We start from the raw sequence: 24,966 nt of genomic DNA, 5'->3' as shown, positions 1-24,966 counted from the left end.
TGAACATCAACACAGCTCATTTTATTGTTTAAAAACTTTACAATGATTTTTGTACCTAACGTTTAAACAAGTGGCATAAAAGTTAGGTGGGAGGATCCAACACTGTTGGCAAATAATGGTGTCATTTAAATATGCATCACTCATTTCACAAAACAGTTAATTCTCAGGCCAATTATATCAAAATTGAGGGAGACGAAAATGAATCTCCCTTTAAATCAACAGTCGGGTAAGGCTTCAAGAGTCAGCTGGCCTGACAGCCGAAGGGAATCTATCGAAGCCACACAAAAGAGATCTGATTCTACAAAGCCTTAAAACGGATTTTCCCCTCCCCCTTTCCTCAATCCCCTCCATGAAGGAAAAGATGTTTGATTAAAAGACTGTGGTAACAAAAATATTTTCTGGCAATAGGAGCGGTCATCCCAGGGACACATTTTAGATGCTGGAAGTTTCACAAGGAAGAAACAAGTGGGGAGGAAGGAAGATTCAACCTCTAGCTAACTACAAAAGCCCCCAACAGCATCCACCGAGGTTTTGAACCAGAATGTTCACAAGAAGGCGTCGCACCATTCCCTCAGGCAGCCGTAACAGTCTCTGGATTGCTTGGCGTTGGCACCACACGTATCTTTCAGCCACTCGCGGAACAGGTCTTCGTCCTTCTTCAGCACCAGGAACTGCCCGAGCACCACGTAAGCCTAGGTTCACAAAGGGGGAAATGTGTAGCGTGAGCAGCTGGGGCAGTGAAACCAGAGGTCTATAAACCTACCAGCCAAAGTCAAAACTGCAAGACTAGCACCCAGAAGAAGAGGCAGAATTGGTTCTTATAGGCCACTTTCTCTACCAAAAGGAGGCTTACAATCACCTTCCGTTTCTTCTCTTCAAAACAGATACCCTATGAAGTAGAAGAAGAGGAAGAGTTGGTTCTTATATGCCACTTTTCTCTACCAGAAGGAGTCTCAAAACGGCTTACGATCACCTTCCCTTTCCTCTCCCCAAAACAGCCACCTGCGAGGTAGGTGGGGCTGAGAGAGCCCTGATATTACTGCTGAGTCAGAACAGCCCAAAGTCTGGCTGCATGCAAAGGAGCTGGGCATCAAGCTTGGCTTGCCAGATTAGAAGTCAGTGCTCCTAACCACCACACGACGCTGTTTCCCAGTCCAGCACAAGGAAGAGCCTGCTATTTCATGCTGGGCGCCAGCATAGTGAAGTGGTTAAGAGCAGTGGCTTCTAATCTGACAAACCAGACTTGATTCCCCATTCCTCCACATGCTGTCCGATGGGTGACCTTGGACTCATCACAGTTCTCCTAAGAGCTCACAGAGAAGTTCTGTCAGGACTCTCTCATACCCACCTCCCTCACAGGTTGCCTGTTCTGGGGAAAGGGAAAGGTGTTTGTAAGTCACTTTAAAAGCAGGGTATGAAAAACACCAGTTCTTCCTCTTCTGTCTACACCAAGACCTACTTTCCCGCAGCTGTATCTTACGCCTTCAGACCATGCCCTAACATAGCAGTCACAAAGTCCTGGAACAGCTGGTTGTAGGAAGCATGCTGGTTTGTCCAACAGCACCGGACATATGCCTTATGCCAGTCCCTTGGCAGCCCCCTCTCAAGAACAGCTGCAAAGGACTGATGCATTAAGGCCCAACCCTCCTGCCAGGCTAATCAGCCCCCCACCCTACCCCTGGCAGTAAGTCAACATGCCTTTCAGAACCCAGAAGATACCTTATCAAAGCCTTTGTCTTCCAGCTTCTTGCCCAGTACATCTCCAATGCCGGCTAGAGTGCCGACAGGCTTCTCGCCCATGGGTTCTGCCACAAAATCCCGGTGCTTCTGGCTGGTGGTCATTTTGGCTGCTGCTCTGCCTGTGGGCAAGAAGAAAACCAAGGATCAACCAGGTATCAGGATTAAGAGGTTAAGACGGAATATCACTTAACCCACTAGGTCAGCTGCTATCATCATAGCTGACTTTTTGCCTGTCCCATGAAAGAAGAGATCAAGGAGTCCATGTCGAAGGAAGCTTTAGCCGTCTACATTCCCAGCCAGGGTTAAACCAGGCAGCTCTGGTGCTGCCATGACCCAACTGGCAGTTCTTCCAGAATCGGCAGTCTTCTCTGGGCTAAAAGTCTCTTGCAGGTAACCGCACTTCAGTGAAAAGAAGCAAAATCCTCAGGTATCATCCAGGTAGGGGTGCTTCAGAAAACAGCAACAGTAAAGGCAACCTTATTACTGTTCTCCAAACAACTGTACTAGTTAGGCAGGGCAATATCCAGTCAACTATGGCATCACCAGCTAACTTTTGCAGGTACAGGATCTCAAGAAGTTGGTCCTGTAGATTCATTCTACTCACATTGGTGTCTTTCCCCCCGTGAAAATATTCACACACCCCAAAATTAGATAAACTACTCCAAATTTTAGGTGGGGTTATCATAAGATGTAACAAGACAATTTTAGAGAAAACAGATCAAGAGAAGTTTTCATGCCATGATTTTAACAATGTCTTTTCAAAGACACAACTTCTGAAAATCTGGCCTCTGGCCATACGACAGTCAGTTGTTAAGTGGCTGTGATTTCTCCAGTCATGCTAGAAGACAAAGGGAGGATGTGTGTTGCTGTTGTGTACTCCGGCTGTGTGCAACTTCTGACCCCTTAGTGCCGCTGCCTCCAGATAAGGCAATGAGTGAGGATGGCAGCAGCTGGCCTGGGTTGCACTGCTGCTAAATAAGGCAACATGGGATGTTGGAGCCGCTAAAAAGGATACCAGCACCCCCTGCTGGCCAGTGACCCCGTGAAGCACAACACGGAACCAAGGCACAATGATTCTTTTGTTTTAGACCAGCCCTACAGATGTCCAAATGCTGGCAGGGGCTCATGGGAATTGTAGTCCATGGACATCTGGAGGGCCGCAGTTTGACTACCCCTGTTTTAGACCTTTCAAGGGTGCAAAGAGCATTCAAATTCTCTCTTCTTCTGCAGACTTTTTGTTCCAGGTTTGAAACTGTCAATATTAGCACTGAACACCAGATGCCAAGTTAGTCTATTTCGCCTGAAATCTTTATGCTGTAGCAGCTAAGTAGATATACTGTAAATCAATACATTTCAGGTATGTATCTGTCTCAGTACGTAAAAAGTAAGAATCATAGGATCATAGATTTGGACGGGATCTCCAGGGTCATCTAGTCCAACCCCCTGCAGAACGCAGGAATGCAAGAGGGGTGGGACATTCCGTTTCAAGAATAAAAGGGCTCATTTGGGTAAGGGTTGTAGAACCCACTGTCAGGCAGGCTCACCCTCTTTGCAGTTCCGCCCTCAAGTCAGTTACTTATATATGTGGACTGATATATTTCCCCTCTTGCATACAAGTAACAAAAACCATAATTTTAAAAAATTGAAAGAAGTAAAGCAGCAGTAGAAAAAAAAACAACTAAAACAAGCAAAGAGCCAAAAAACCTTTAAAAAAACGTGAAGGTCAAAATCAAGTGCTATTTTGAAAGGCAAAAACTCAAATTCTTGGGGATTGGATGAAGAAAAAACACTGGAGGGGGAGAGGATTAGTGATGTGAGGAGGGAGATGTTCCAAGAGGAGACACTTTTGCAAAAGTTGCAATACTATTTTCCCACCTACGGAAATTTTCCCACCCCACATATCTCAATATGGTCTGTTATCTACAGTAGTCGGAGATGTACATGCGAACAGTAGACTATGAAATTATTTAAACTTGAATCAGAAGGTTTTCTAGAAATTTTTCCAATTAAAAATTTCCCAGAAAACCCACATCACTGCATAAGGCAAGGCTGGATTTTGCACTGCTCTTAAATTACACAGACCTACCTTCCCTTCCCTATGCTATTCAACACTGACCTGCCTCCAAGTAGAAGGACCAGCTGCTACTGTAACTAACTCGGCCCTGAACTTCCCAACAGAAATGTTCCACACTCCTCCGTCTAGCCGCTGATGTCACCCAACATGTTTCCTCACCAGCTAGCATTGCCACACACAGCCCTGAGAACTCAAGAGGCACAGCCAGCCCAATTGATTTCCAGACCCTCACCGGGATACACCTCCTGACCAGAAGGATGCTTGGGAGAGACGTACAGACAGCCAAGTACATTGAAAAAGCACTCACCCCCCCCCCCCTCCAGATATGGGAGAAGAGATGGCAGAACCAAGGGCAGTTTCTGTGATCTCCTTCATGTCATATTTGACTCAATGCAGCCAAGTCTCTATAGGCACCATAGAACAGGGGTAGTCAACCTGTCATCCTCCAGATGTTCATGGACTGAACAACTGGAGGACCACAGGTTGCCTACCCCTGCCATAGAATATTTACTTATTTAATTTATACTCCATTTTTTTCTGCTCAATGGGAACCCAAAGTGGCTTCTGTCATCATTCTCCCCTCTTACAACAACCCTGTGACGTAGGGTAGGCTGAGACAATGCAACTGGCCCAAGGTCACCAAACACAGTTCCATGGCAAGAATAAGGATTCAGACTGGGGTGTCTCAGATTGTAGTCTCTTATCGCAAGATCACACTGGCTCTGTGTCACCCCACCCTATGTTCCATCTTCCTACGGTTACTGGCAGGGATCCCCAAAGGGGAAAACGTCGACCACACCCAAATGTTCCCTTTCAACAGGGATGAGGCAGCTTGCTCCATGTAGGAGCCTGCTGAAGAAGGGAGCATTTCAAGACAAGGAGAAACGAACCAAGCACTGCAAGGCTAGGAACATCCACCACCACCACCAAATCATCCAGAATATTTTTCTATCCTCAGGAGAGAGGCTCAGGACATTTTGCCAAATTACTACTTCAAACCCCTCACCATACACAAAACCTTATGCTCAGAAGAAATGGAGATTTTTTTTAAATTTAAAAAAGTGCCATACATAAGGTAACATTGATTTCCCCACTTCACCAAGTCCCTTGCAATGGTGCCAATACTCAGCACCAGTGAGGATCACCATGCACAAAAATGCCCTGCAACAGAGGCAGGGAAAGGGAGCACAGAAGGTGCAGGATCAAAATAGAATCACCCATGCTCAAAGTTTAAGAGCCTTGCTAGATCAGACCAAGGGTACATTCAGGCCAGCACCCTAATTCTGAAAGTTGCCTCCTGAAAAGTCACGAATGGCCTCCAAACAGCCTTCCAATCAGGAGTTCCCTCCACATGCTAATAAAGCCAACTAACTAGAGAAGAACAAACCATGCTAAGTGAATCCAATACTGTATTGTTCTTGAGAATCCAGAACATCCGTCCATCACTGGACTATAACATACAAGTACCTCTTCTCAATATCAACACAAGCCCCTTTGGAGGAGTGACATAAGTCTTACTGTCAAGAACCCCAGCAGATAGTGCAGTTGTGGAGCCCCCTCCTCAATATCCAAAAGCTAGTGACTACCGACACCCGTACTTCACCAGAAAGTTGGTTTTATTGAAGACAGGACACACAGGCTAAGGCAACTCAGCTAAGGCAACAAGTAGAACAGGAAAATTGACTGTGTCACTGCTTTTAGATCGGATTCAGGTTCTATAGGCACATAAGTAGACCCTTCCCAAGAGGAAGTGTTTGAAGCCAGCTCCTGCTTTTTTACACTTCAAAGTGGAGCACCGAATCTCATCATCTCATCACCTCCGGGAGAGGGGAAAGAGAAAGGGGGGAGGAAGGTAGTGATGGGGCGACTATGTTTCCTGGAGAGAGGAAGAACATGGAAAAGGGGGGGGGGGGGAGCAGGAAGCTCAGAGAGGGGATTTGAAAGGGTACCTGAATGGACCAGAATGAGCACCTGACACTTACAAGCCATCCCAAAAAAGAGCAATGATATTGCTGTACAGATAGATCAGGCAAACTGGTGTGAAAAAGACAAATTTCTGGTTGAGGCCAGGTGAGCAAAGCCAAGGAAAGGAACTGACAGTCAAGCACACTGGGCAGATCTAAGGTGGTATGCAGGCTCTTACGAGGAGAGACAATTCTTTAGACACTGACATTTCAGAAGCTGTGGAGCAAGGAACTGAACACTTGTATAATTTTGAATTTTTGGAAAGAAACAGCTTGAAGACCAGGCAAACGCTGCAATTGGCTGTGGCTTTTATGCAGTGGGGGTACAATGACATACAGTCAACATCTACAATGTTCTGTCCTCAATTTTCACTCAATTTAATGTTTTAAATAATTTAATAATTTGAATAAATAATTGCATTGTATTTGATTATTTCAATTATTTTAAGTACCTTTTATTATTGCAATTTATATGCTGTAACCTGCCCTGAGCCCTTGGGAAAGGCAGTATAAAAATGTAATTAATAATCCACTACTAGTATTGCAAGGAGCAGCTGCCAGCAGAAGCACGCAGAATCACCTGTTTGCTGATGTTACCCAACATTATCCAAGCAGCATGGGGAGGAGAAGAAGAGTTGGTTCTTATATGCCGCTTTTCTCTACCCAAAGGAGGCTCAAAGCAGCTTCCAATCACCTTTCCTTTCCTCTCCCCTCAACAGACACCCTGTGAGGTGGGTGAGGCTGAGAGAGCCCTGATAACACTGCTCAGTCAGAAGTTTTATCAGTGCCGTAGTGAGTCCAAGGTCACCCAGCTGGCTGCATGTGGGGGAGTGCAAAATCGAACTTGGCATATCAGATTAGAAGTCCGCAGTCCTAACCACTACACCAAACTGGCTCTCAAGAAGGCTCCAAGTATCGCTTTTATTTTTCTAAATTTCCAAAATGTTACTTAAAAACACTAAATAAAATTTTCTACTCTTCTACTGAAAGCCAGTTATTTCCCCACCATTCTGCCCAACAGCGCCCAAGTCTGCTAGCAGAAATTTTAAAAACAGAGTTGGTTTTTATACCCTGCTTTTCACTTCCTGAAGGAGTCTGAAAGTGGCTTACCAATTGCCTTCCCTTCCTCTCCCCACAGCACCCTGTGATGTACATGAAGCTGAGAGAGCTCTGACAGGACTGCTGTGTTAGAACAGTTCTAACAGAACTGTGACTGGTCCTAGGTCACCTAGGTGGCTGCATGTGGAGGAGTGCCCAGCTCTCCACCTTAGAGACCGTCACTCTTAACCACTACACCAAGCTGGCTCAAAATAAACAGAATGGATCATAAGGAACCAGTGTGACAGTCTCTCTCGGCCTCATAGGGTCGCTGGGAGAACGAGGAGGGCGAGAAACCCAGGCTCCCACCAGATAACGCACCTCCAGACAGACATCCCCTCCTCCAGTGCAAAACTGCAAGAATTGCAGCGAGGAGCCAACTTCCAAAAAAACAAATAAGCAAAAGGAACTTAAAATGTAGCGCCGAACATCCATTTAATACTAAACACTTCCTTAAATCGGGGATTTGAGTTAACGCTGGGAAAACGGGCCGTAACACATTAAGTCGAAAACGCCCGCCTTGCACGGTGGGCCACGAACACTGCCTCCGCCCACCTGGGGCTGCAGGGGACGGGCCGAGATTCCCTGGCGGGATCAGCACAGCTGAACGTTGGGTCCCCTACGGAGCCGACCCGCGGCCAGCCCCACATGCTCCCCCGCCGCCCGGGGACCGAGCCCGGCCCCACCGCCTGCTTGGCGCGCCCCGCCGCTCACCGTTCAGCCTGTCTTCCAACCGTCGCTCCCGCCCAATCAGCGCCGCACTCACTGCGCCTGCGCCTTCTCGCACTTCTACTTCCGGGTGCCTCGCGGACTGCCCTCCGTGGGACTGGATTGGCTCTCCCGGCTAGTGACGCCTTAGCGAGGAAAGGGCCCGCTCTAGCCTCTCCGGAGGCTTTCTATGGTTGTGTAGGACTGGAAGTTTCTTCTGTGTGGGCGCCCTGGAGTGGGAGGTGGGAATAATAGAGGGAGATGGCTATTATTGCTACACTAAATAAGACTCGTTTTTCATCTCACGATTATGTAACAAGTCATATAGATTGCGCAGAGTGTGTATATTTATAAGCAACTTAGCCGCTTGGGAGGGTGGTATACAAATCCAATAAATATAGTAATAATAAAATAATAACTACTCGAGATTGTGTAGTAGCCAGTAGCTTTTCTCAGCGTAATCTACCTCTCAGGTTAGATTTGGCAAGACCAGATCACCAATCACTGCTGGCCAAGTCTCATTCTAACTTACCTGTGAACCGCCGCAAGACTTCGACAGCAACAGTATAAAAAATTTCTGTAGATGGATGGAAATAGTTGAGTCCAGTGGCACCTTTAAGACCAACATACTTCTGTAGACAGATTGTTATATGGATTGTTGAATGGATTGTTGTTGTTGTTATGTGCAAAGTCGTGTCCGACCCATCGCGACCCCATGGACAATGATCCTCCAGGCCTTCCTGTCCTCTACCATTCCCCAGAGTCCATTTAAGTTTGCATCTACTGCTTCAGTGACTCCATCCAGCCACCTCATTCTCTGTCGTCCCCTTCTTCTTTTGCCCTCGATCACTCCCAGCATTAGGCTCTTTTCCAGGGAGTCCTTCCTTCTCATGAGGTGGCCAAACTATTTGAGTTTCATCTTCAGGATCTGGCCTTCTAAAGAGCAGTCAGGGCTGATCTCCTCTAGGACTGACCGGTTTGTTCGCCTTGCAGTCCAAGGGACTCGCAAGAGTCTTCTCCAGCACCAGAGTTCAAAAGCCTCAATTCTTTGACGTTCAAAAGCCTTCCTTGTGGTCCAACTTTCGCAGCCATACATTGAATGGATAGAGGTGCCTAAGAATACCATGAAAGGGGCCAAGGTAGAGGTACTCCAAACGACTACAATATCAAACAGAATATATTATGCAGCGATGATATAGGAACAAATGTGTGTGTAATTTACAGAGGTCTTATCTGTGGTTATGTGCGTTACTGTGGGACCTATTAAAACTAGGGACAGCAATTGCTGTTTTAGCAAAGAATTATCACTTGGCACCTTAATTTGGATATTATGACAGAGTTTACTAATTTGCCACAATTTGCTTTATATCTCCTCAGTTATGATGGTGGTTCCTTGAATCTGAGGAAGAATGTATGCCCTTGAATGCTCACTCCTTGTTTAAATCCTTGTTGGTCTTAAAGGTGCTATTGGACTCTATTTTGGTTGTGCCCACAGACCCGTCACTGTTGCTGTAACGAATCTTGTTGTGCTGTTGTTCTGTGACATAAAGAGGAATCCCGTTTTTATTTTAGCATAAACTTTAAGGAACTGGAGCCCACTTCACCAGATGCTCTGGCAGAGCTCCCTCACTACCCTGCCGGGTCAGATAAACCATCCACACCAAGGCTGGACTCTTCCTCATAGGTGGGGATGGCTCTGGGTCTCCAGGGCCTCTCCTTCCAGCAAACTCAGGCACAGGGGTCACAATGGCCGATGGCAGGGTGAGGTGGGAGAGGTAGACAAGCCCATTGCTTCAAGTCTGGGTTCTCTGGCTGCATTTCTGGGTGATGCCTCTGGTTTTGCTGCCATCAGCTGCCCTCTGCTGCCTGCTGTGGATAGCACAACAAAAATTGAGTCCAATAGCATCTTTAGGTCACGCAGGGAAATGACTGCGGAATTGCTGGATGGTGGCTCAGGTCCTCTGTTGCAGGGGTGGCCAGATCTCTCTTGCGTGACCTTGCTGGCCTCTGACAAGCCGTGCAGCTCTCCCGGGGCAGGGGCGTCTCCGGGAGCACCAGGAGGCGGATGGCAAGGACGGGCGTGGGATGGTGGAGGCATCAGCCTGTTAGCAGAGCCCTCCCATTCTCCATTTTCCTGCTTGTCAAAGTCTGCACCGCTGGATGGACACTGACAGCAGGTTCCCCCCTTAGGACAGGCTTTCTCAACCAAGGTTTTGTGATGTCCTGGGCTTTCTTGATGGCCCTGAAAGGGTTTCCTGCATGGTGGGAGTTAATTCATCTAATATATTTTAAATTTGTTAAAAAATGTATATAAGGAAAATTGGATGATATGGTCATGTTGACCCACCCACCCCCTCCCCAAATGGCCTGTTATAGGCCTGGAGGGGGTGGGGAGGAGAGGGACCCCGAGTGGGCACGTACACAGCTATGCTTCCTAATCATATTCTGCATGATCGTGCCACTTTTGGGCTTTCTCGAAGCCTGAAGAATGGGTTTCTCAGTGGTAGAAAAGCTGAGAAAGGCTGCCTTAGGGGGATCACACCACCATCCTCTGTGTAGATTGTGGCATCAGCAGCTCTTTCCTCGCTCTACTTCTGGATGGAAGGGGCATATTGTCTGGGAGGCACAGTCATGCTACGCTTGTGACCTGTGTCTCCATGGAGAGGGAGGCATTGAGGATCACACCCAAGTCCTTAGTGGAGTGAGCTAGACGCCCTGCTTCTTCTCGGAAGGATCTCTTATCAATACTGAAACAGATACAGGAGCCTCAGCCTATGCCCACCACACCCCCTTACACATCCGCTAAAATAACGGAATCTTAAAGACGGAGGAGTGTGGAACATTTCTTTCTGTTGGGACGTCCAGGGCCGAGTTAGTTACAGTAGCAGCTGGTCCTTCAGCTTGGAGGCAGGTCAGTGTTGAATAGCATAAGGAAGGGAAGGTAGGTCTGTGAAATTGAAGAGCAGTGCGAAATCCAGCCTTGCCTTATGCAGTGATGTGGGTTTTCTGGGAGATTTTTAATTGGAAAGATTTCTAGAAAACCTTCTGATTCAAATTTAAATAATTTCATTGTATAGTGTTCGCATGTACATCTCCGACTACTGTAGATAACAGACCATATTGAGATATGTGGGGTGGGAAAATATCCGTAGGTGGGAAAATAGTATTGCAACTTTTGCAAAAGTGTCTCCTCTTGGAACATCTCCCTCCTCACCTCACTAATCCTCTCCCCCTCCAGTGTTTTTTCTTCATCCAATCCCCAATAATTGGAGTTTTTGCCTTTCAAAATAGCATTTGATTTTGACCTTCATGGTTTTTTAAAGGTTTTGTTGGCTCTTTGCTGTTTCTAGTTGTTTTTATTCTACTGCTGCTTTAGTTCTTTCCATTTTTTTAAATTATGGTTTTTGTTACTTGTATGCAAGAGGGGAAATATATCAGTCCACATATATAAGTAACTGACTTGAGGGCGGAACTGCAAAGAGGGTGAGCTGCCTGTCAGTGGATTCCGCAACCCTTACCGAAATGAGCCCTTTTATTCTTGAAACGGAATGTCCCACCCCTCTTGCATTCCTGCGTTCTGCAGGACTAGATGACCCTGGAGATCCGGTCCAAATCTATGATCCTATGATTCTTACTTTTTACGTACTGGGACAGATACATACCTGAAATGTATTGATTTACAGTATATCTACTTAGCTGCTACAGCATAAAGATTTCAGGCGAAATAGACTGGCTTGGCATCTGGTGTTCAGTGCTAATATTGACAGTTTCAAACCTGGAACAGAAGGTCTGCAGAAGAAGAAAGAACTTGAATGCCCTTTGCACCCTTGAAAGGTGTAAAACAGGGGTAGACAAACTGCGGCCCTCCAGATGTCCATGGACTACAATTCCCATGAGCCCCTGCCAGCATTTGGACATCTGGAGGGCCGCAGTTTGACTACCCCTGGTCTAAAACAAAAGAATCATTGTGCCTTGGTTCCGTGTTGTGCTTCACGGGGTCACTGACCAGCAGGGGTTGCTGGTATCCTTTTTAGCGGCTCCAACATCCCATGTTGCCTTGTTTAGCAGCACTGCAACCCAGGCCAGCTGCTGCCATCCTCACTCATTGCCTTATCTTGTAGCCCAGAGAAGACTGCAGATTCTGGAAAACTCCCAGTTGGGTCATGGCAGCATCAGAGCTGCCTGGTTTAACCACATCTGGGGAATGTAAATGCTTAAAACTTCCTTCGACATGGACTCCTTGATCTCTTTCATGGAACAGGCAACAAGTCAACTGTGATGATACCATGACAGCAGCTGACCTAGTGGGACAGTGTGTGCAACTGTAGTGGGTTAAGTGATATTCTGTCTTAACCTCTTAATCCTGATACCTGGTTGATCCTTGGTTTTCTTCTTGCCCACAGGCAGAGCAGCAGCCAAAATGACCACCACTCAGAAGCACCGGGATTTTGTGGTAGAACCCTTGGGCACGAAGCCTGTCGGCACTCTAGCCGGCATTGGATATGGACTTGGCAAGAAGCTGGAGGACAAAGGCATTGATAAGGTATCTTCTGGGTTCTGAAAGGCATGTTGACGCCCCAGGGGTGGGGGGGGGGGCTGATTAGCTAAGCAGGAAAGTTGGGCCTTAATGCATCAGTCCTTTGCAGTTCTTCTTGAGAGGGGGCTGCCAAGGCATGTGTCTAGTGCTATTGGAGAGCCATGCTCAGAGAAACCAGCCTGCTTCCTACAACCTGCTATCCCAGGGCTTTGTGACTGCTATGTTAGAGCGTGGTCCGGAGGTGCAGCTGTGCTGCAGCTAGGTAGGTCTTGGTATGGACAGAAGAGGAAGAGCTCGTGTTTTCATACCCTACTTTTCAAAGTGACTTACAGTCGCCTTCCCTTTCCTCTCCCCACAACAGGCAACCTGTGAGGAAGGTGGGGCTGAGAGAGCTCTTACAGTACTGCTCTGTGAGAACAGCTCTGAGAGAACTGTGATGGGTCCAAGGTCACCCATCGGATAGCATGTGGAGGAATGGGGAATCAAGTCTGGTTGGTCAGATTAGAAGCTCTTAACCACTTCACCATGCTGGCGCCCAGCATGAAATAGCAGGCTCTTCCTTGTGCTGGACTGGGAAACAGCGTCGTGTGGTGGTTAGGAGCACTGACTTCTAATCTGGCAAGCCGAGCTTGATTCCCAGCTCCTTTGCATGCAGCCAGACCTTGGGCTGTTCTGACTCAGCAGTAATATCAGGGCTCTCTCAGCCCCACCTACCTCACAGGGTGTCTGTTTTGGGGAGAGGAAAGGGAAGGTGAGCGTAAGCCGTTTTGAGACTACTTCTGTTAGAGAAAAGCGGCATATAAGAACCAACTCTTCCTCTTCTTCTACCTCATAGGGTATCTTTTAAGAGAAGAAACGGAAGGTGATTGTAAGCCTCCTTTTGGTAGAGAAAGTGGCATATAAGAACCAATTCTGCCTCTTCTTCTGGGTGCTAGTGGCCCCCTCTGCCTGCTTTTTCCGTCCCCATCTATGCCCCCCCCCGTGCCATTACAGAATAATTGAGACCTGATTGGTGGGTTCTTGGACATAGTGAGGAGTCACCAACTTTTGGCTGCCTTGCCCACTCACAACTTGTTGTCTCAGTGACTATGACCTGGAGACGCCGTACGATAAACAGATACGTTCTGGGGAATGGAGTCTAGTGTCTGATTCAGAGCAGTTCTGTCCAGAGCATTAACTTCAGCAGGCTGTCTTATGAAGAAGATCACTTGAAGCGCCCGCCCCTGGCCCAGCTGGTTCTGTGGTAGACCAATTTCTGGAATTTTCAATCTCTGTTATCTCTAGGGCTCCGATTAGGTTCCCAGCACCAGAGGCGATCTGCCTCCATGGTGTCTTTAACCCCTAGGCTCTCCCCATGGTCAACACATGAAGTTCTGCTGCTTGCTATGTTGGACTCTGTCCTGTTTGGGCTGGGAAGGGCTGGCAGAAACAGCTTGAATGCTGAACACTGCCTGACGCTGGGCAAGAAGACGACATGGCAAGAAGGCCAAGGGCGTGTTTGGCACCAGCTGGTGCTGGGGAAAGAGGGGGCAGTTTTTTGGCATATAGCTGATCATGTTTGCCAGAGGGGGAAAGAGTCTTGCAGTTTTGACTGTGGCTGGTAGGTTTATAGACCTTCTGCCCCAGCTGCTGACGCTATACATTTCCCCCTTTGTAAACCTAGGCTTACGTGGTGCTCGGGCAGTTCCTGGTGCTGAAGAAGGACGAAGACCTGTTCCACAAGTGGCTGAAAGATACGTGTGGTGCCAACGCCAAGCAATCCAGAGACTGTTACGGCTGCCTGAGGGATTGGTGCAACGCCTTCTTGTGAACATTCTGGTTCAAAACCTCGGTGGATGCTGTTGGGGGCTTTTGTAGTTACAGTATTTGCTGGCATATAAGACTACTTATACATGCCTCCAAGTGGGGGCGGCGTCTTATACGTCGGGTACACTTCAGTTGGGATAGACATAGTTGCCCATAGTGGCCCATCGTACTGTATTTTGAGTGGAAATGTTTTGTCTTTGTTGTTGTTATGTGCGAAGTCGTGTCCGACCCATCGCGACCCCATGGACAATGATCCTCCAGGCCTTCCTGTCCTCTACCATTCCCTGGAGTCCTTTTAAGTTTGCACCTACTGCTTCAGTGACTCCATCCATCCACCTCATTCTCTGTCGTCCCCTTCTTCTTTTGCCCTCGATCACTCCCAGCATTAGGCTCTTCTCCAGGGAGTCCTTCCTTCTCATGAGGTGGCCAAAGTATTTGAGTTTCATCTTCAGGATCTGGCCTTCTAAAGAGCAGTCAGGGCTGATCTCCTCTAGGACTGACCGGTTTGTTCGCCTTGCAGTCCAAGGGACTCGCAAGAGTCTTCTCCAGCACCAGAGTTTTGTCTTATATGCCGACAAATACGGTAGCTAGAGGTTGAATCTTCCTTCCTCCCCACTTGTCTCTTCCTTGTGAAACTTCCAGCATCTAAAATGTGTCCCTGGGATGACCGCTCCTATTGCCAGAAAATATTTTTGTTACCACAGTCTTTTAATCAAACATCTTTTCCTCCATGGAGGGGATTGAGGAAAGGGGGAGGGGAAAATCCGTTTTAAGGCTTTGTAGAATCGGATCTCTTTTGTGTGGCTTCGATATATTCCCTTCGGCTGTCAGGCCAGCTGACTCTTGAAGCCTCATCCGACTGTTGATTTAAAGGGAGATTCATTTTCGTCTCCCCCGATTTTGATATAATTGGCCTGAGAATTAGCTGTTTTGTGAAATAAAGTGATGCATATTTAAATGACACCATTATCTGCAAACAGTGTTGGATCCTCCCACCTAACTTTTATGCCACTTGTTTAAACGTTAGGAACAAAAATCATTGTAAAGTTTTTAAACAATAAAATGAGCTGTGTTGATGTTCAGCCTTCTTTGAAACCGAATTGGGAGAATGGCTGAGGGGGTGGTACACTTGGCGGGTTGCCTTCTCTGAATGGAGAGTAGGATTGAGTGGTGTCCAGACTAGGCCCATATTCTGGGAATGTGCAATACACACAGCACCTACCTGGAGTAACAAAGTGGATAGTAATTGAAGACTTGCCTGTTTCCTGCTAGGCCAGGACTTCATGAAACCTTGAGGTTTCTTGATGGCCCTAGAAGGGTTTCCCAAATGGGTGGGAGTTAATTGTTATATATATATTTTAAAAATTTTGTTAAACATTTATCAAATGATATGACCATATACGGTCACGTCGACCCGCACACGCCCCCACCCCCATAGCCAAAGATGGGCCTGGAGGGAGTGGGAAGGAGGGGTCCTGGGTGTGCATGTACATAACTATGCTTTCCAACCATAGTCTATCAGTGGTCCCCAACCTTTTTATCACTGGGGACCAGTCAACGCTTGACAATTTTACTGAGGCCGGGGGTGGGGGTAGTCTTTTGCCGAGGGACGTTGGTGCTGCCGCCTGAGCCCCTGCTCCACTTGCTTTCCCACCGGCACCCCTGGCTTCCCCCTGCCTGCTGGGGGGCGCTGCCAGCAGTAGCTGCGCTGTACCATTCTGAGGGAGAGCCCCAGCCATGGCAGCCACTGGAGAGCACCAAAGGTGAACCGGCAGCAGAGTGGCAGGGCAGCCACTGAAGCATCAGCCGGGGAGGATGAGGAGAAGCCGCGACCCGGTACCAACTGATCTATGGATCGGTACCGGTCTCTGGACCGGGGATAAGGGACCACTGGTCTATATGATCATGCCACTTCTGGGGTTTCTCGAAGCCTGAAGAATGTTTCAGGGGTTTCTCAGTGGTACAAAAGTTGAGAAAGGCTGTGAGTAGTACTGAGGGTATGCCATTCATCATGACAGGTGCCCCAGGCCCAGCCAATGAGCGTGCAGTATTTTGTGACCAATGAGAGCGCAGAGGAGGCGGGACTAAGGCGGGTGTAAGGTCCTGCCCACGTGGTCAGGTTGCCCCAGCCAATGAGCGTGCAGTATTTTCTGACCAATGAGAGCGCAGAGCAGGCGGGACTAAGGCGGGTGTAAGGTCCTGCCCACATGGTCAGGTTGGCCCCTCCCTCTGAAATGGGAGGGGTTGGAATTATGTCTTGTTGTAGCCTGAGTCATGGTTTAATTAAAATAAGCAGATTAATTTTGAATCTTTGATACTGAAAAACCACCCCTGCGGGGCAGGTAGGTGTAAGGATTTTACAAGCAGAGTCTCCTAGCACAAGCACATGGGAGAAAAGCCGATCAGAATGCCCCGTGGATGGTGCTGTATTTTTTTCCTTGTTAATTTCAAAGTATCATAGCCTGATTAAAAAATAGGCAGAATGATTTTGGATCTTTGATACTAAAAACCAACCCTGCAGAGCGGGCTCTTGTAAGGATTTACAAGAAGAGTCTCCCCTGCAGAAGCACATAGGGTGAAAAAGCAATCATGATGTCCCATAGTTGGTACTTGGACATTGCGCAAAGATTTTATCCTTGTTAATTTCAAAGTATCATAGCCTGTATAAAATAAGCAGATTAATTTTGGATCTTTGATGCTAAAAGCCAGCCCTGCAGAGTAGGCTGTTGTACAGTTTTACACATAGGGAGTGCTCTGGGACTCCAAAGGGGTTCTCTGTGTGGCTGGAAGAAGTCTCAGAGAGTGTGCAAGCGGTGCTAGGAAGGGTTTTTAGAGCTCCAGCAGCGCGCATGCTGCCCACATTTAACGTGATAATGAGTGTTTGGGGCTCTGGCTGGGGACTACCTTTCAAACGGGAGAGAGGGGAGGCATTCAGGGTGCTTTCTGCTACTGCAGAACCCCTTTGAAACCACACCAGCATATCTACCGCAGAGTCAGGATGAATATATATTTCAGTTCAAACACATAGCTCTCAGCCTGTATGATCTGGCTTTCTAAGGAATTGCTCAGCCAGTTTGCCTACTAAATAGAATCATAGAATCATAGAGTTGGAAGGGGCCATACAGGCCACCTAGTCCAACCCCCTGCTCAACACAGGATCAGCCCTAAGCATCCTAAAGCATCCAAGAAAAGCGTGTATCCAACCTTTGCTTGAAGACTGCCAGTGAGGGGGAGCTCACCACCTCCTTAGGCAGCCTATTCCACTGCTGAACTACTCTGACTGTGAACATTTTTTTCCTGATATCTAGCCTATATTGTTGTACTTGTAGTTTAAACCCATTACTGCCTGTCCTTTCCTCTGCAGCCAATGGGAACAGCATCCTGCCCTCCTCCAAGTGACAACAACCTTTCAAATACTTAAAGAGGGCTATCATGTCCCCTCTCAACCTCCTTTTCTCCAGGCTGAACATTCCCAAGTCCCTCAACCTATCTTCTTGGTCCCTTGGCCCCAGATCATCCTCGTCGCTCTCCTCTGTACCCTTTCAATTTTATCCACGTCCTTCTTGAAGTGAGGCCTCCAGAACTGCACACAGTACTCCCTGCTCCCACCCCCTCCAGCCTCGCCTTCAGTGGGAATGTATCGTACTCAGGCAAGGAGGGTGGCATGTCAGCACGATTCCTTCCTTCCTTCCCTTCCTTCCTTCCTCCCTTCCTTCCTTCCGTGGTGAGAGGGCTCGGGGGCGCTGGGCAAAGGCAGGCAGGCGCAAGCCAGCTCTCCTCCTTTCAGGCTTGGAAACGCTGCGGCGCAGCCATCCGCCGGCTGCCACTAGGTGGCGCTTCCGGCACACACATTTGGATTCCGAACAGTTCCGCGCGGCTTCTTCAGAGTCCGGGGGGAGGGCGCCGCCTGCGGGCCTCGGGGCGAAACTCCGGCTTCGCGGATTGGGCGCCCGACTCCGGCACGGCTGCCGGGGCGGGGGGACTGGGCACCAGAAGGGGGGGGGCGGTGTCGATTCGGCCCGAAGCAGCAAGACCCAGCCGGATCCTGGCTGCCCTCCCGGCACCGAGCAGGTCCCATTCCGGGGAGAAGCCTCCGCGGGCGCGCCCACCTCCGCAGCTCAGACTCCGGATTCCACTCCGGAGGAGGTGACCCTCCGGGGCCCGGCCGCCCTGTTTCCAGGATTCTGTGACTTTGCCGGATCTCACTTCGAAGCTACCCGGGCCCGCCTTGGATCTTGGCGCCAAACTCCTTTCTCAGCCTCCAGGTTTCTGTTCTTCCGTGGCCAGATAGTCCAAGGATTCCTACCGCGCATCCCAATCCTAACCTTTTCGCAGCTTCTCATGCCGAAAACTGAATAAGAGGGGAAATCCCTCTCTCTCGTACCTGGCACCCCTCGTTTCTGGGCGTTTCTCTCAGGTGCTTTTACAAACACACTTAAAAAAAAATCTGCTCCCAAATAAATGTTCAGTCCAGTCTCAAAATTTATTGTGCTGCTTCAGACCAACACGGCTACCCGCTTGAATCTGTTCCCCAATCAGTCATGGACATGTTTTCATGGACCTGAAAGTTTTTCGTTGGTCCGTTGAAATAATCAAAATAAAGGGAGCGATCCTAGGCAGGTCTACTCAGAAAGGAGTCTTTTCTTATTCAACAGGGTTTACCCTCAAGAAAGTGTTTTTTACGGCCAAAGACAATCTGGTCAGAGGTTCTGTTGGATCGCTGAAGGGCGTGTTGTGAGAAACTCTGCTTTTTACCCAAGGGTTTATACAGTTTTTAAAATCTTTTTTCTTCAAGTTTTTCAGTCATAATTTTGTAAACTAACCCCTAGAGCTGTTGCTTAATGAGCAGGACTCTTTGTCAGTATTTGGAAAACTAAAGGGACTATTTTATATTCTCCATGTCCTTCAGACTCTTTTTGGCTTATACTTAAAGCTCACAGACAACCATTGTTTTCATATAAATGCTAGAGGAGAGAATTTCCTACTTAGTCACAGACTTTGTTAAGTGCAAACTTGCTTGGCTGCAGCTAGCTGGCTGTCAGTTAGAAAATGAGAACGCCGGAAACCGTGTAGAGCAGGCGTAGTCAGGCAAACGCTGGCAGGGGCTCATGGGGATTGTACTCCATAGACATCTGGAGGACCACTGGTTGACTACCCCTGTTCTATATTATTTTTCCCCTTTCCAGTTCCAAGTAAACCACTTTGAGCCTCAGAGGAGGGCGGTATATTGAATGAATGAATGAATGAATGAATGAATGAATGAATGAATGAATGAATGAATGAATGAATGGATGGATGGATGGATGGATGGATGGATGGATGGATGGATGGATGGATGGATGGATGGATGGATGATGGATGATGGATGGATGGATGGATGGATGGATGATGGATGGATGGATGGATGGATGATGGATGGATGGATGGATGGGTGATGGATGGATGGATGGATGGATGATGGATGGATGGATGGATGGATGGATGGATAGCCCATGGACATCAGGTGAGCCACTGCTTGGCTACCCCTGCTGTGGAGATTACTTGGGAACCCACCATGGGCTCATGCGATTTGGTTTCTGTAAGCAGCGTCATTTTGCCTTCTTGGGCTGCGGAGCCTCACCCGAAAAGGACGCATTTGTACTTAGGGCATGGCTGGAGGGGGGGGGGAGCAGGGTGGCTCCCCACCCACCCACCCACCCCAAGCGCCGTGCAAGATGCTCCTCTTGCTTGGATGTGCTCAGAGTGCTGTTGTGGGTGTGCTTGCTTGTGTGCTTGCTTGTCGACAGCGCACATCTCCCGTCGCCATGGTGTTGAACTTATCTCCTGATTCCCAATGGGAGACGAGTGTCTTTAAAGATCCACCTTTGAACCAGCTTCAAACGTTGGAGCCTGCCGCCTGTTGCCAAAGACAGGACTTTGGAAGAGTCTCGAGGCTTCAGAAAGGGAGTTTTCCTTCTACGGGCCTTTTCAGCTGAGCTCCTTGGCCCCAGCTGGGTGTTTTCCGCCTACTCCCAGCAGCTCCTCTGGACAGTTCTGTTCCAGCCAAAGGCGGGGGAAAGAGACGAGACCCCTTAAGTGGCAAGGAATCCCCCCTCCTCCCACATTAAAAGGATGCAAATATCACGTCCAGATATCGCAGCAGCTGTTGGCTTACTGTGCAGGAAGGTGGAATCACCAACCAAAAGAGACTGGAATGCAGTCAAAGAACTTACAAAGTACCTGACTGGAACTGCACACCTGAAACTAAAGCTACCAACATGTGACAATCCCAGACTGGTGGGATACATGGATGCCGATTGGGCAGGAGACACTACTGACAGAAAGTCAACAAGTGGACACCTGTTCTACTATGGCGGCGGTGTAATCAGCTGGAGCAGCAGGAAGCAAGAAAGTGTAGCTGTCTCCACAACAGAAGCTGAATATGTATCTGCGGAATATGTATCTGTGGAAGTGTGCAAACAACTGAAATGGATACTGCAACTGATGCAAGACTTTGGGGTAGAAGAACCCAATCCAGTGCAACTTTATGAAGACAACCGAAGCTGCATCAAGCTTGCACTATCAGAGAAAATCAACTCCAGAACAAAGCACATTGATGTGAAGCATCACCTCGTGAGAAACATGAAAGAAGAGGGGCTTGTTGAGCTGGACTACTGTCCTACGAATGAAATGATTGCAGATGTGCTCACCAAGCCACTCGCCAGAGAGAAGTTTCAAAGTCTACGCAAGAAGATGAACCTTGTGGACTTTGTACACTAGACTTTGAGAAGGGGTGTTGGAGTATGCAATGTCTGGTGTACAAAGTTAACCAGGAAGAGGAAGACCCTGATGGGGGCAGCAAGAAGGCTGTTAAATAGATCAGAGAGTTCAGGACCTTTCTATCTTTTAAGTGTGCCTTTTGTCTGTCCCTAGATTGCTACTCTCAGGGCAATTTCCTCTTTCTTCCCGGATGCTTCTCAGTCTGCCTTCTTCTCTTGAGCCAGCTAGATGTAGGAGCTCTATCCTCTGCCTCAATTTTCCTATCCGGAATGTCCTTCCGTAAATAAAACTTCCTTTTCTAACCTAAACAGCATTTGCATATCAATGAAAAAACTCTGAGATGCTAACAACAACTGCCTGGAGGTAGCCTGGCGACCGCGTTTCGGACCCACTGGAGTTCCGCATTCCTTTCCAGAGGGAGCCTCACAGGCAGTGCGTGATGCTCATGTGGCCAGAGACTTGGTCATGACTGTTTGCATAGCAGAGTTATTTCATTGATATGCTTAGAAAAGAAAAAGTTTTATTCACGGAAGGACATTCCGGATAGGAAAGACGAGGCAAACACCTTTTAATGATTCACACTGGGCTTGTGCCCATACCGCAGTTCATAGGGTGCTGCAGTAGCACCTTTGGTAGGTAGTCTATTTTGCAGGTAGGTAGCAGTGTTAATTGCCTCTCCCCAGTACTTCTCAGGTAAGCCTGCTTCTAGGAGCATGCATCTACACATCTCTGTGAGAGAGTGGTTCTTTCTTTCTGCCACACAATTTTGCTCTGGGGTATATGGGACTTTGAAATTATGCTCTATGCCATTTTCTGCCAGATAATTTTTCATTTCATGTCCAATATATTCTCCCCCATTATCAGAAAATAATACTAGTGACTGATCTGTAGTGAACCTGTTCCTGGCCACTGCAAGGTATTCTTTAAATTTCTCCAATACCTGGCCTTTTTCTTTGAGCAGGTAAGTTACAGTATATCTTGAGAAATCATCAATAAAAGTCAGTATATATTGGTTTCCACTGGGGGTTGCTGTCCTCATTGAACCATATATATCACTGTGAATAAGTTCTAGGGGCCTCCTTGCTCTTTGCAAATCACTTTTCCCTTTGAAGCTGGGTCTGGTTGCTTTGGCTTTAAGGCAGCATATGCATCGCTCTGGTTCAATGGGGCACCCCTTCATCTGCAAGCCCTTTGTTAGATCCTGGCTTGCTAATTGTTTTATTGCTTGATTATCTCGGTGGCCATATCTGTGATGCCACAGATTCATACAGTCTCTATGTTTGCATTGCTTCACAAGATTAATTTCTGGTTGCTTACAGGTATCCAGCACATACAAAGCACCTTCTCTGCTTCCCGTGGCCACAATCTCATTTGCATCCTTAATTAGGCATTTACCTTTGTCAAAACATACATCTAGTCCTTTATCAGTCATCACTCCCTATCTATCTATCTATCTATCTATCTATCTATCTATCTATCTATCTATCTATCTATCTATCTATCTATCTATCTATCTATCTATCTATCTATCTATCTATCTATCTACCTACCTACCTACCTACCTATCTATCTATCTGGATGGGGGGGGGTCGAGGTTCAACTGTGGGACTGGCATCTGAGTCCCCCAGGCTTGAATCCCTGCTCTGCCATGGAAGCAAGATCTTGGGCTCCGCCGACTCGTCTCCCTCACAGGGTTGTTGTGACGGCGGCAGCCCACTTTTGAGAGCCTACTTCTCACTCCGGGGGATCGAGCTGACGTCCAATGGACAGAATTTCTCATTGAGCGGCCAGACGTGAACCGGACAGCCGAATAGCCCACCTTGCCCAAACCTCCCCCTCCTGCTGGCTCCCTTCCCTCTCCACTCCCTCGCTCCCTCCCGGCCAGCCACAGGGGGCGGCCAACAGAGGAGGGGGCCGGGCCCAGTCGGGGTCAGGGAGGCAGGCAAGTCCGAGAGGGAGGGCGACGCTCAGGCCGCTTCCCGACTGGGGAGGGATTGGAAACTGCACCTCCCCAGGCTTGGGTTACCAGCCTCCAGGAGGACTGTAGAGTTCTCCTGGGATTACAGCGGATCTCCAGACAGCGCAGATGAGTTCCTGGCACCCGCTTGCTTCTTGAGTCATGGCAGTAAAATCTTGCATGTCTTGAGCCGGACACAAAAGTCCCAGGAAGTTCTGGCTTCTCCCCACTAAAGCATTGGGCTTATCCAGGGCGCGTCGCTGCTCTAGACACAGATATACACATACGTCTTGGCTTGGAGCGCCTCCCTGTGGCCGGGCTGGGAACACACACTGTTCTTTCCTTAGAAATGGAAACCGAGCGGCATCTTTCCTCCGAAGCACAGAAATGGAAACTGAGCAGGTTTTTTTCCTCCACTTTTATTGTTGAAATGAGCGAGAAACAATGCACAACACACTTATAGGCCCCCAGTTGCCCTATCGGGACAGGGGAACACTTGGGGCTTGTAATGGTCTCTGACGGAACGGACTGCAAAGTGCTAAACTGAATTGCGCGAGCCTATGGGGGTTCCAAACTAGCCTCTAAATCAGGGGTGGCTGAACGGTGGCTCTCCAGATGTCCACAGATTACCATTCCCAGGCTGTCCTTCCAAGAGCCCCAGCCAGGTTTGCCTCCTACTGCGAGGCCGCTCAGGAAAATGGGCTGTTTCTTTGGGGTTGGGTTGCCTGGTCACTTGGCAGGCTGGTCCTTTCATTCCTAGCTGCCCCTTTCACTCCTGAAAGCTTGCCTCCGTGTCTCCCACAGACCCAGCACATGAGACTTGTAGGGACAATTCACCGCAGGGTACACCTCCCCAGACGAGGAGCTGCTTTACCGAGCTCCCTAACAAGCCCTTTCAAAGCATTTTCTTCCTTTCAAACAGTAAACAAAAATTCTTAAAAGTGGGGTCATAGAAGATGCCTGCAAAGCATTGGCTGCACTTATGCAAAATTCTGTTCCCAAGGGGGATCCGCTTTCAGCAGGGCAAAAAGCCCAAGGAGAAGCATAAGGTCTGTCTCTCTGGTCAGACCTGAAGGAGACCCAAGTTTGCAGGGTAAAAATAAGTCATGGGATCCAGACTCTCTGGGAGAATAGAAGCCACCTCTGTCACTTGAAGGATGCCCTCAGAATTCCGTGGCTGTTGGGGGTTGCTTGGCAACCACAGCGGCATTGCCAAACATTCTAAGCCTTGATACCTGGAAAGCAAAACTGGGGCAGGTGGGCAGCAGTGGACTGGGGGGCCAAAACAGCCTAGAAGGGCCCCTGCCCCCATCACCAATCCTCTGATGGAGAGGGCCTCGCCCATCAAAGGCCCAGGAGCAACTTCTGGAGACAAGACCAGGACAATCGAGCCCAATAGGGCAGGGGTGGCTCTGGAGCCCTAATCCAGACCAATACCTGGACCTGCCCTGAGCTGGCAGCCACCATAAAGCAGAGGCAGACCTTTCAAGGAACACCCTGGCAGCTAGGAAAGGAGGGGGAGAAGCTGCAGACAGGGGGACAAGGAAAGGTTTGTTGGTTGGCAAGTGGGAAGAAGGAAAAGAGAAGGGAGGCGGCCATAGGAGCCTCTTCATCGGGGACTTTTCGAGGTTTGATCCTTATTGTTTTTACTGTGTTTTGATAAAGTTCAGCTAATATTGTAAGCCGCCTTGAATTCCACAAGGCAGAAAGGGGGCTCACAAATGTTTGAAATGAAATAAATAAATAAATAACATAGGTGTAGCTCAGGAACCAGGAAGAGGAAGCAGCACGGAAGGGGGATATAGTGGCCAAGGGGAGGACGGGGTGATCTATAGGTCAGCACATGAATACTGGAGGATAGAAATGACCTAAGATATGATTAGAGGCAAGAATCTACATTTGGAGCAATGACATTCAAGGGCCACCTTTTCAAAGGAAGACTGGTTGCCTCAGGGACACCCAGAGGACAGGGCCTAATTCCTGGTCCAGAGCCCACTTCTGGTCTCAGGTGTTCCAAAGTGGGGTGCCCCCAGAACTAAGGCTCCGGCAGACATTACGGCCAGGCTGGACTCCAAAACAATCTTTGGACCACCCCAAATGCACACCATTCTGCCCTCTGGAGGCTGTCCCCTGCAAGGAAATATATAGTGGATCCAGGTCAAACACTGGTTCTGGTACCAGAAATTTCTATTTGGTACCGAGAACTCCTGCTAGAATTGCCAGATTCACGACTTTCCCTTGACCTAAGTAACCTTGGCTCACCTATTCAGTCCAAATTATCGTAAAGGCATTGATGTTCTATGCAAAGCCCTCAGCCGTGCAG

At 48.3% G+C, this 24,966-nt stretch overlaps 2 protein-coding genes across 6 annotated transcripts; one reads left to right on the top strand and one right to left on the bottom strand.

Annotated features, from left to right (window-relative positions):
• BANF1 (barrier to autointegration nuclear assembly factor 1) lies at positions 1-7,697 on the bottom strand. Of its 2 annotated transcripts, none has more exons than XM_077325869.1 (3): positions 7,591-7,697; positions 1,720-1,859; positions 1-692 (listed from the first exon to the last, which is right to left on the bottom strand). In XM_077325869.1, the coding sequence occupies exons 2-3, from the start codon at positions 1,840-1,842 to the stop codon at positions 546-548; spliced, it is 270 nt and encodes an 89-aa protein (XP_077181984.1). In that variant the 5' UTR covers positions 1,843-1,859; positions 7,591-7,697; the 3' UTR covers positions 1-545. The 2 variants fall into 2 exon arrangements, with proteins under 2 accessions (XP_077181984.1, XP_077181993.1); XM_077325878.1 differs by lacking the exon at positions 7,591-7,697 and adding an exon at positions 7,432-7,583.
• A 2,673-nt stretch (positions 7,698-10,370) lies between these two features.
• LOC143832046 (barrier-to-autointegration factor-like) lies at positions 10,371-14,991 on the top strand. 4 transcript variants are annotated; one of them, XM_077325819.1, is made up of 3 exons: positions 10,371-10,495; positions 11,988-12,127; positions 13,785-14,991. In XM_077325819.1, the coding sequence occupies exons 2-3, from the start codon at positions 12,005-12,007 to the stop codon at positions 13,929-13,931; spliced, it is 270 nt and encodes an 89-aa protein (XP_077181934.1). In that variant the 5' UTR covers positions 10,371-10,495; positions 11,988-12,004; the 3' UTR covers positions 13,932-14,991. The 4 variants fall into 4 exon arrangements, with proteins under 4 accessions (XP_077181934.1, XP_077181949.1, XP_077181961.1 ...); XM_077325834.1 differs by having other exon boundaries at positions 10,445-10,525; XM_077325846.1 differs by lacking the exon at positions 10,371-10,495 and adding an exon at positions 11,723-11,896.
• The last annotated feature ends 9,975 nt before the right edge of the window (positions 14,992-24,966 follow it).

Source organism: Paroedura picta, chromosome 1 (genome assembly GCF_049243985.1).
Source record: "Paroedura picta isolate Pp20150507F chromosome 1, Ppicta_v3.0, whole genome shotgun sequence".
NCBI classification, from domain to species: Eukaryota; Metazoa; Chordata; class Lepidosauria; order Squamata; family Gekkonidae; genus Paroedura; species Paroedura picta.
This window is presented reverse-complemented; position numbering and strand designations above follow the sequence as displayed.

Coding starts and splice junctions, on each gene's coding strand:
- BANF1 (XM_077325869.1), bottom strand. CDS start 1,842: ATGACCACCAGCCAGAAGCACCGGGATTTTGTGGCAGAACCCATGGGC. Junction 693..1,719: donor AAGACAAAGGCTTTGATAAG/GTATCTTCTGGG, acceptor TTGTGAACCTAG/GCTTACGTGGTGCTCGGGCA.
- LOC143832046 (XM_077325819.1), top strand. CDS start 12,005: ATGACCACCACTCAGAAGCACCGGGATTTTGTGGTAGAACCCTTGGGC. Junction 12,128..13,784: donor AGGACAAAGGCATTGATAAG/GTATCTTCTGGG, acceptor TTGTAAACCTAG/GCTTACGTGGTGCTCGGGCA.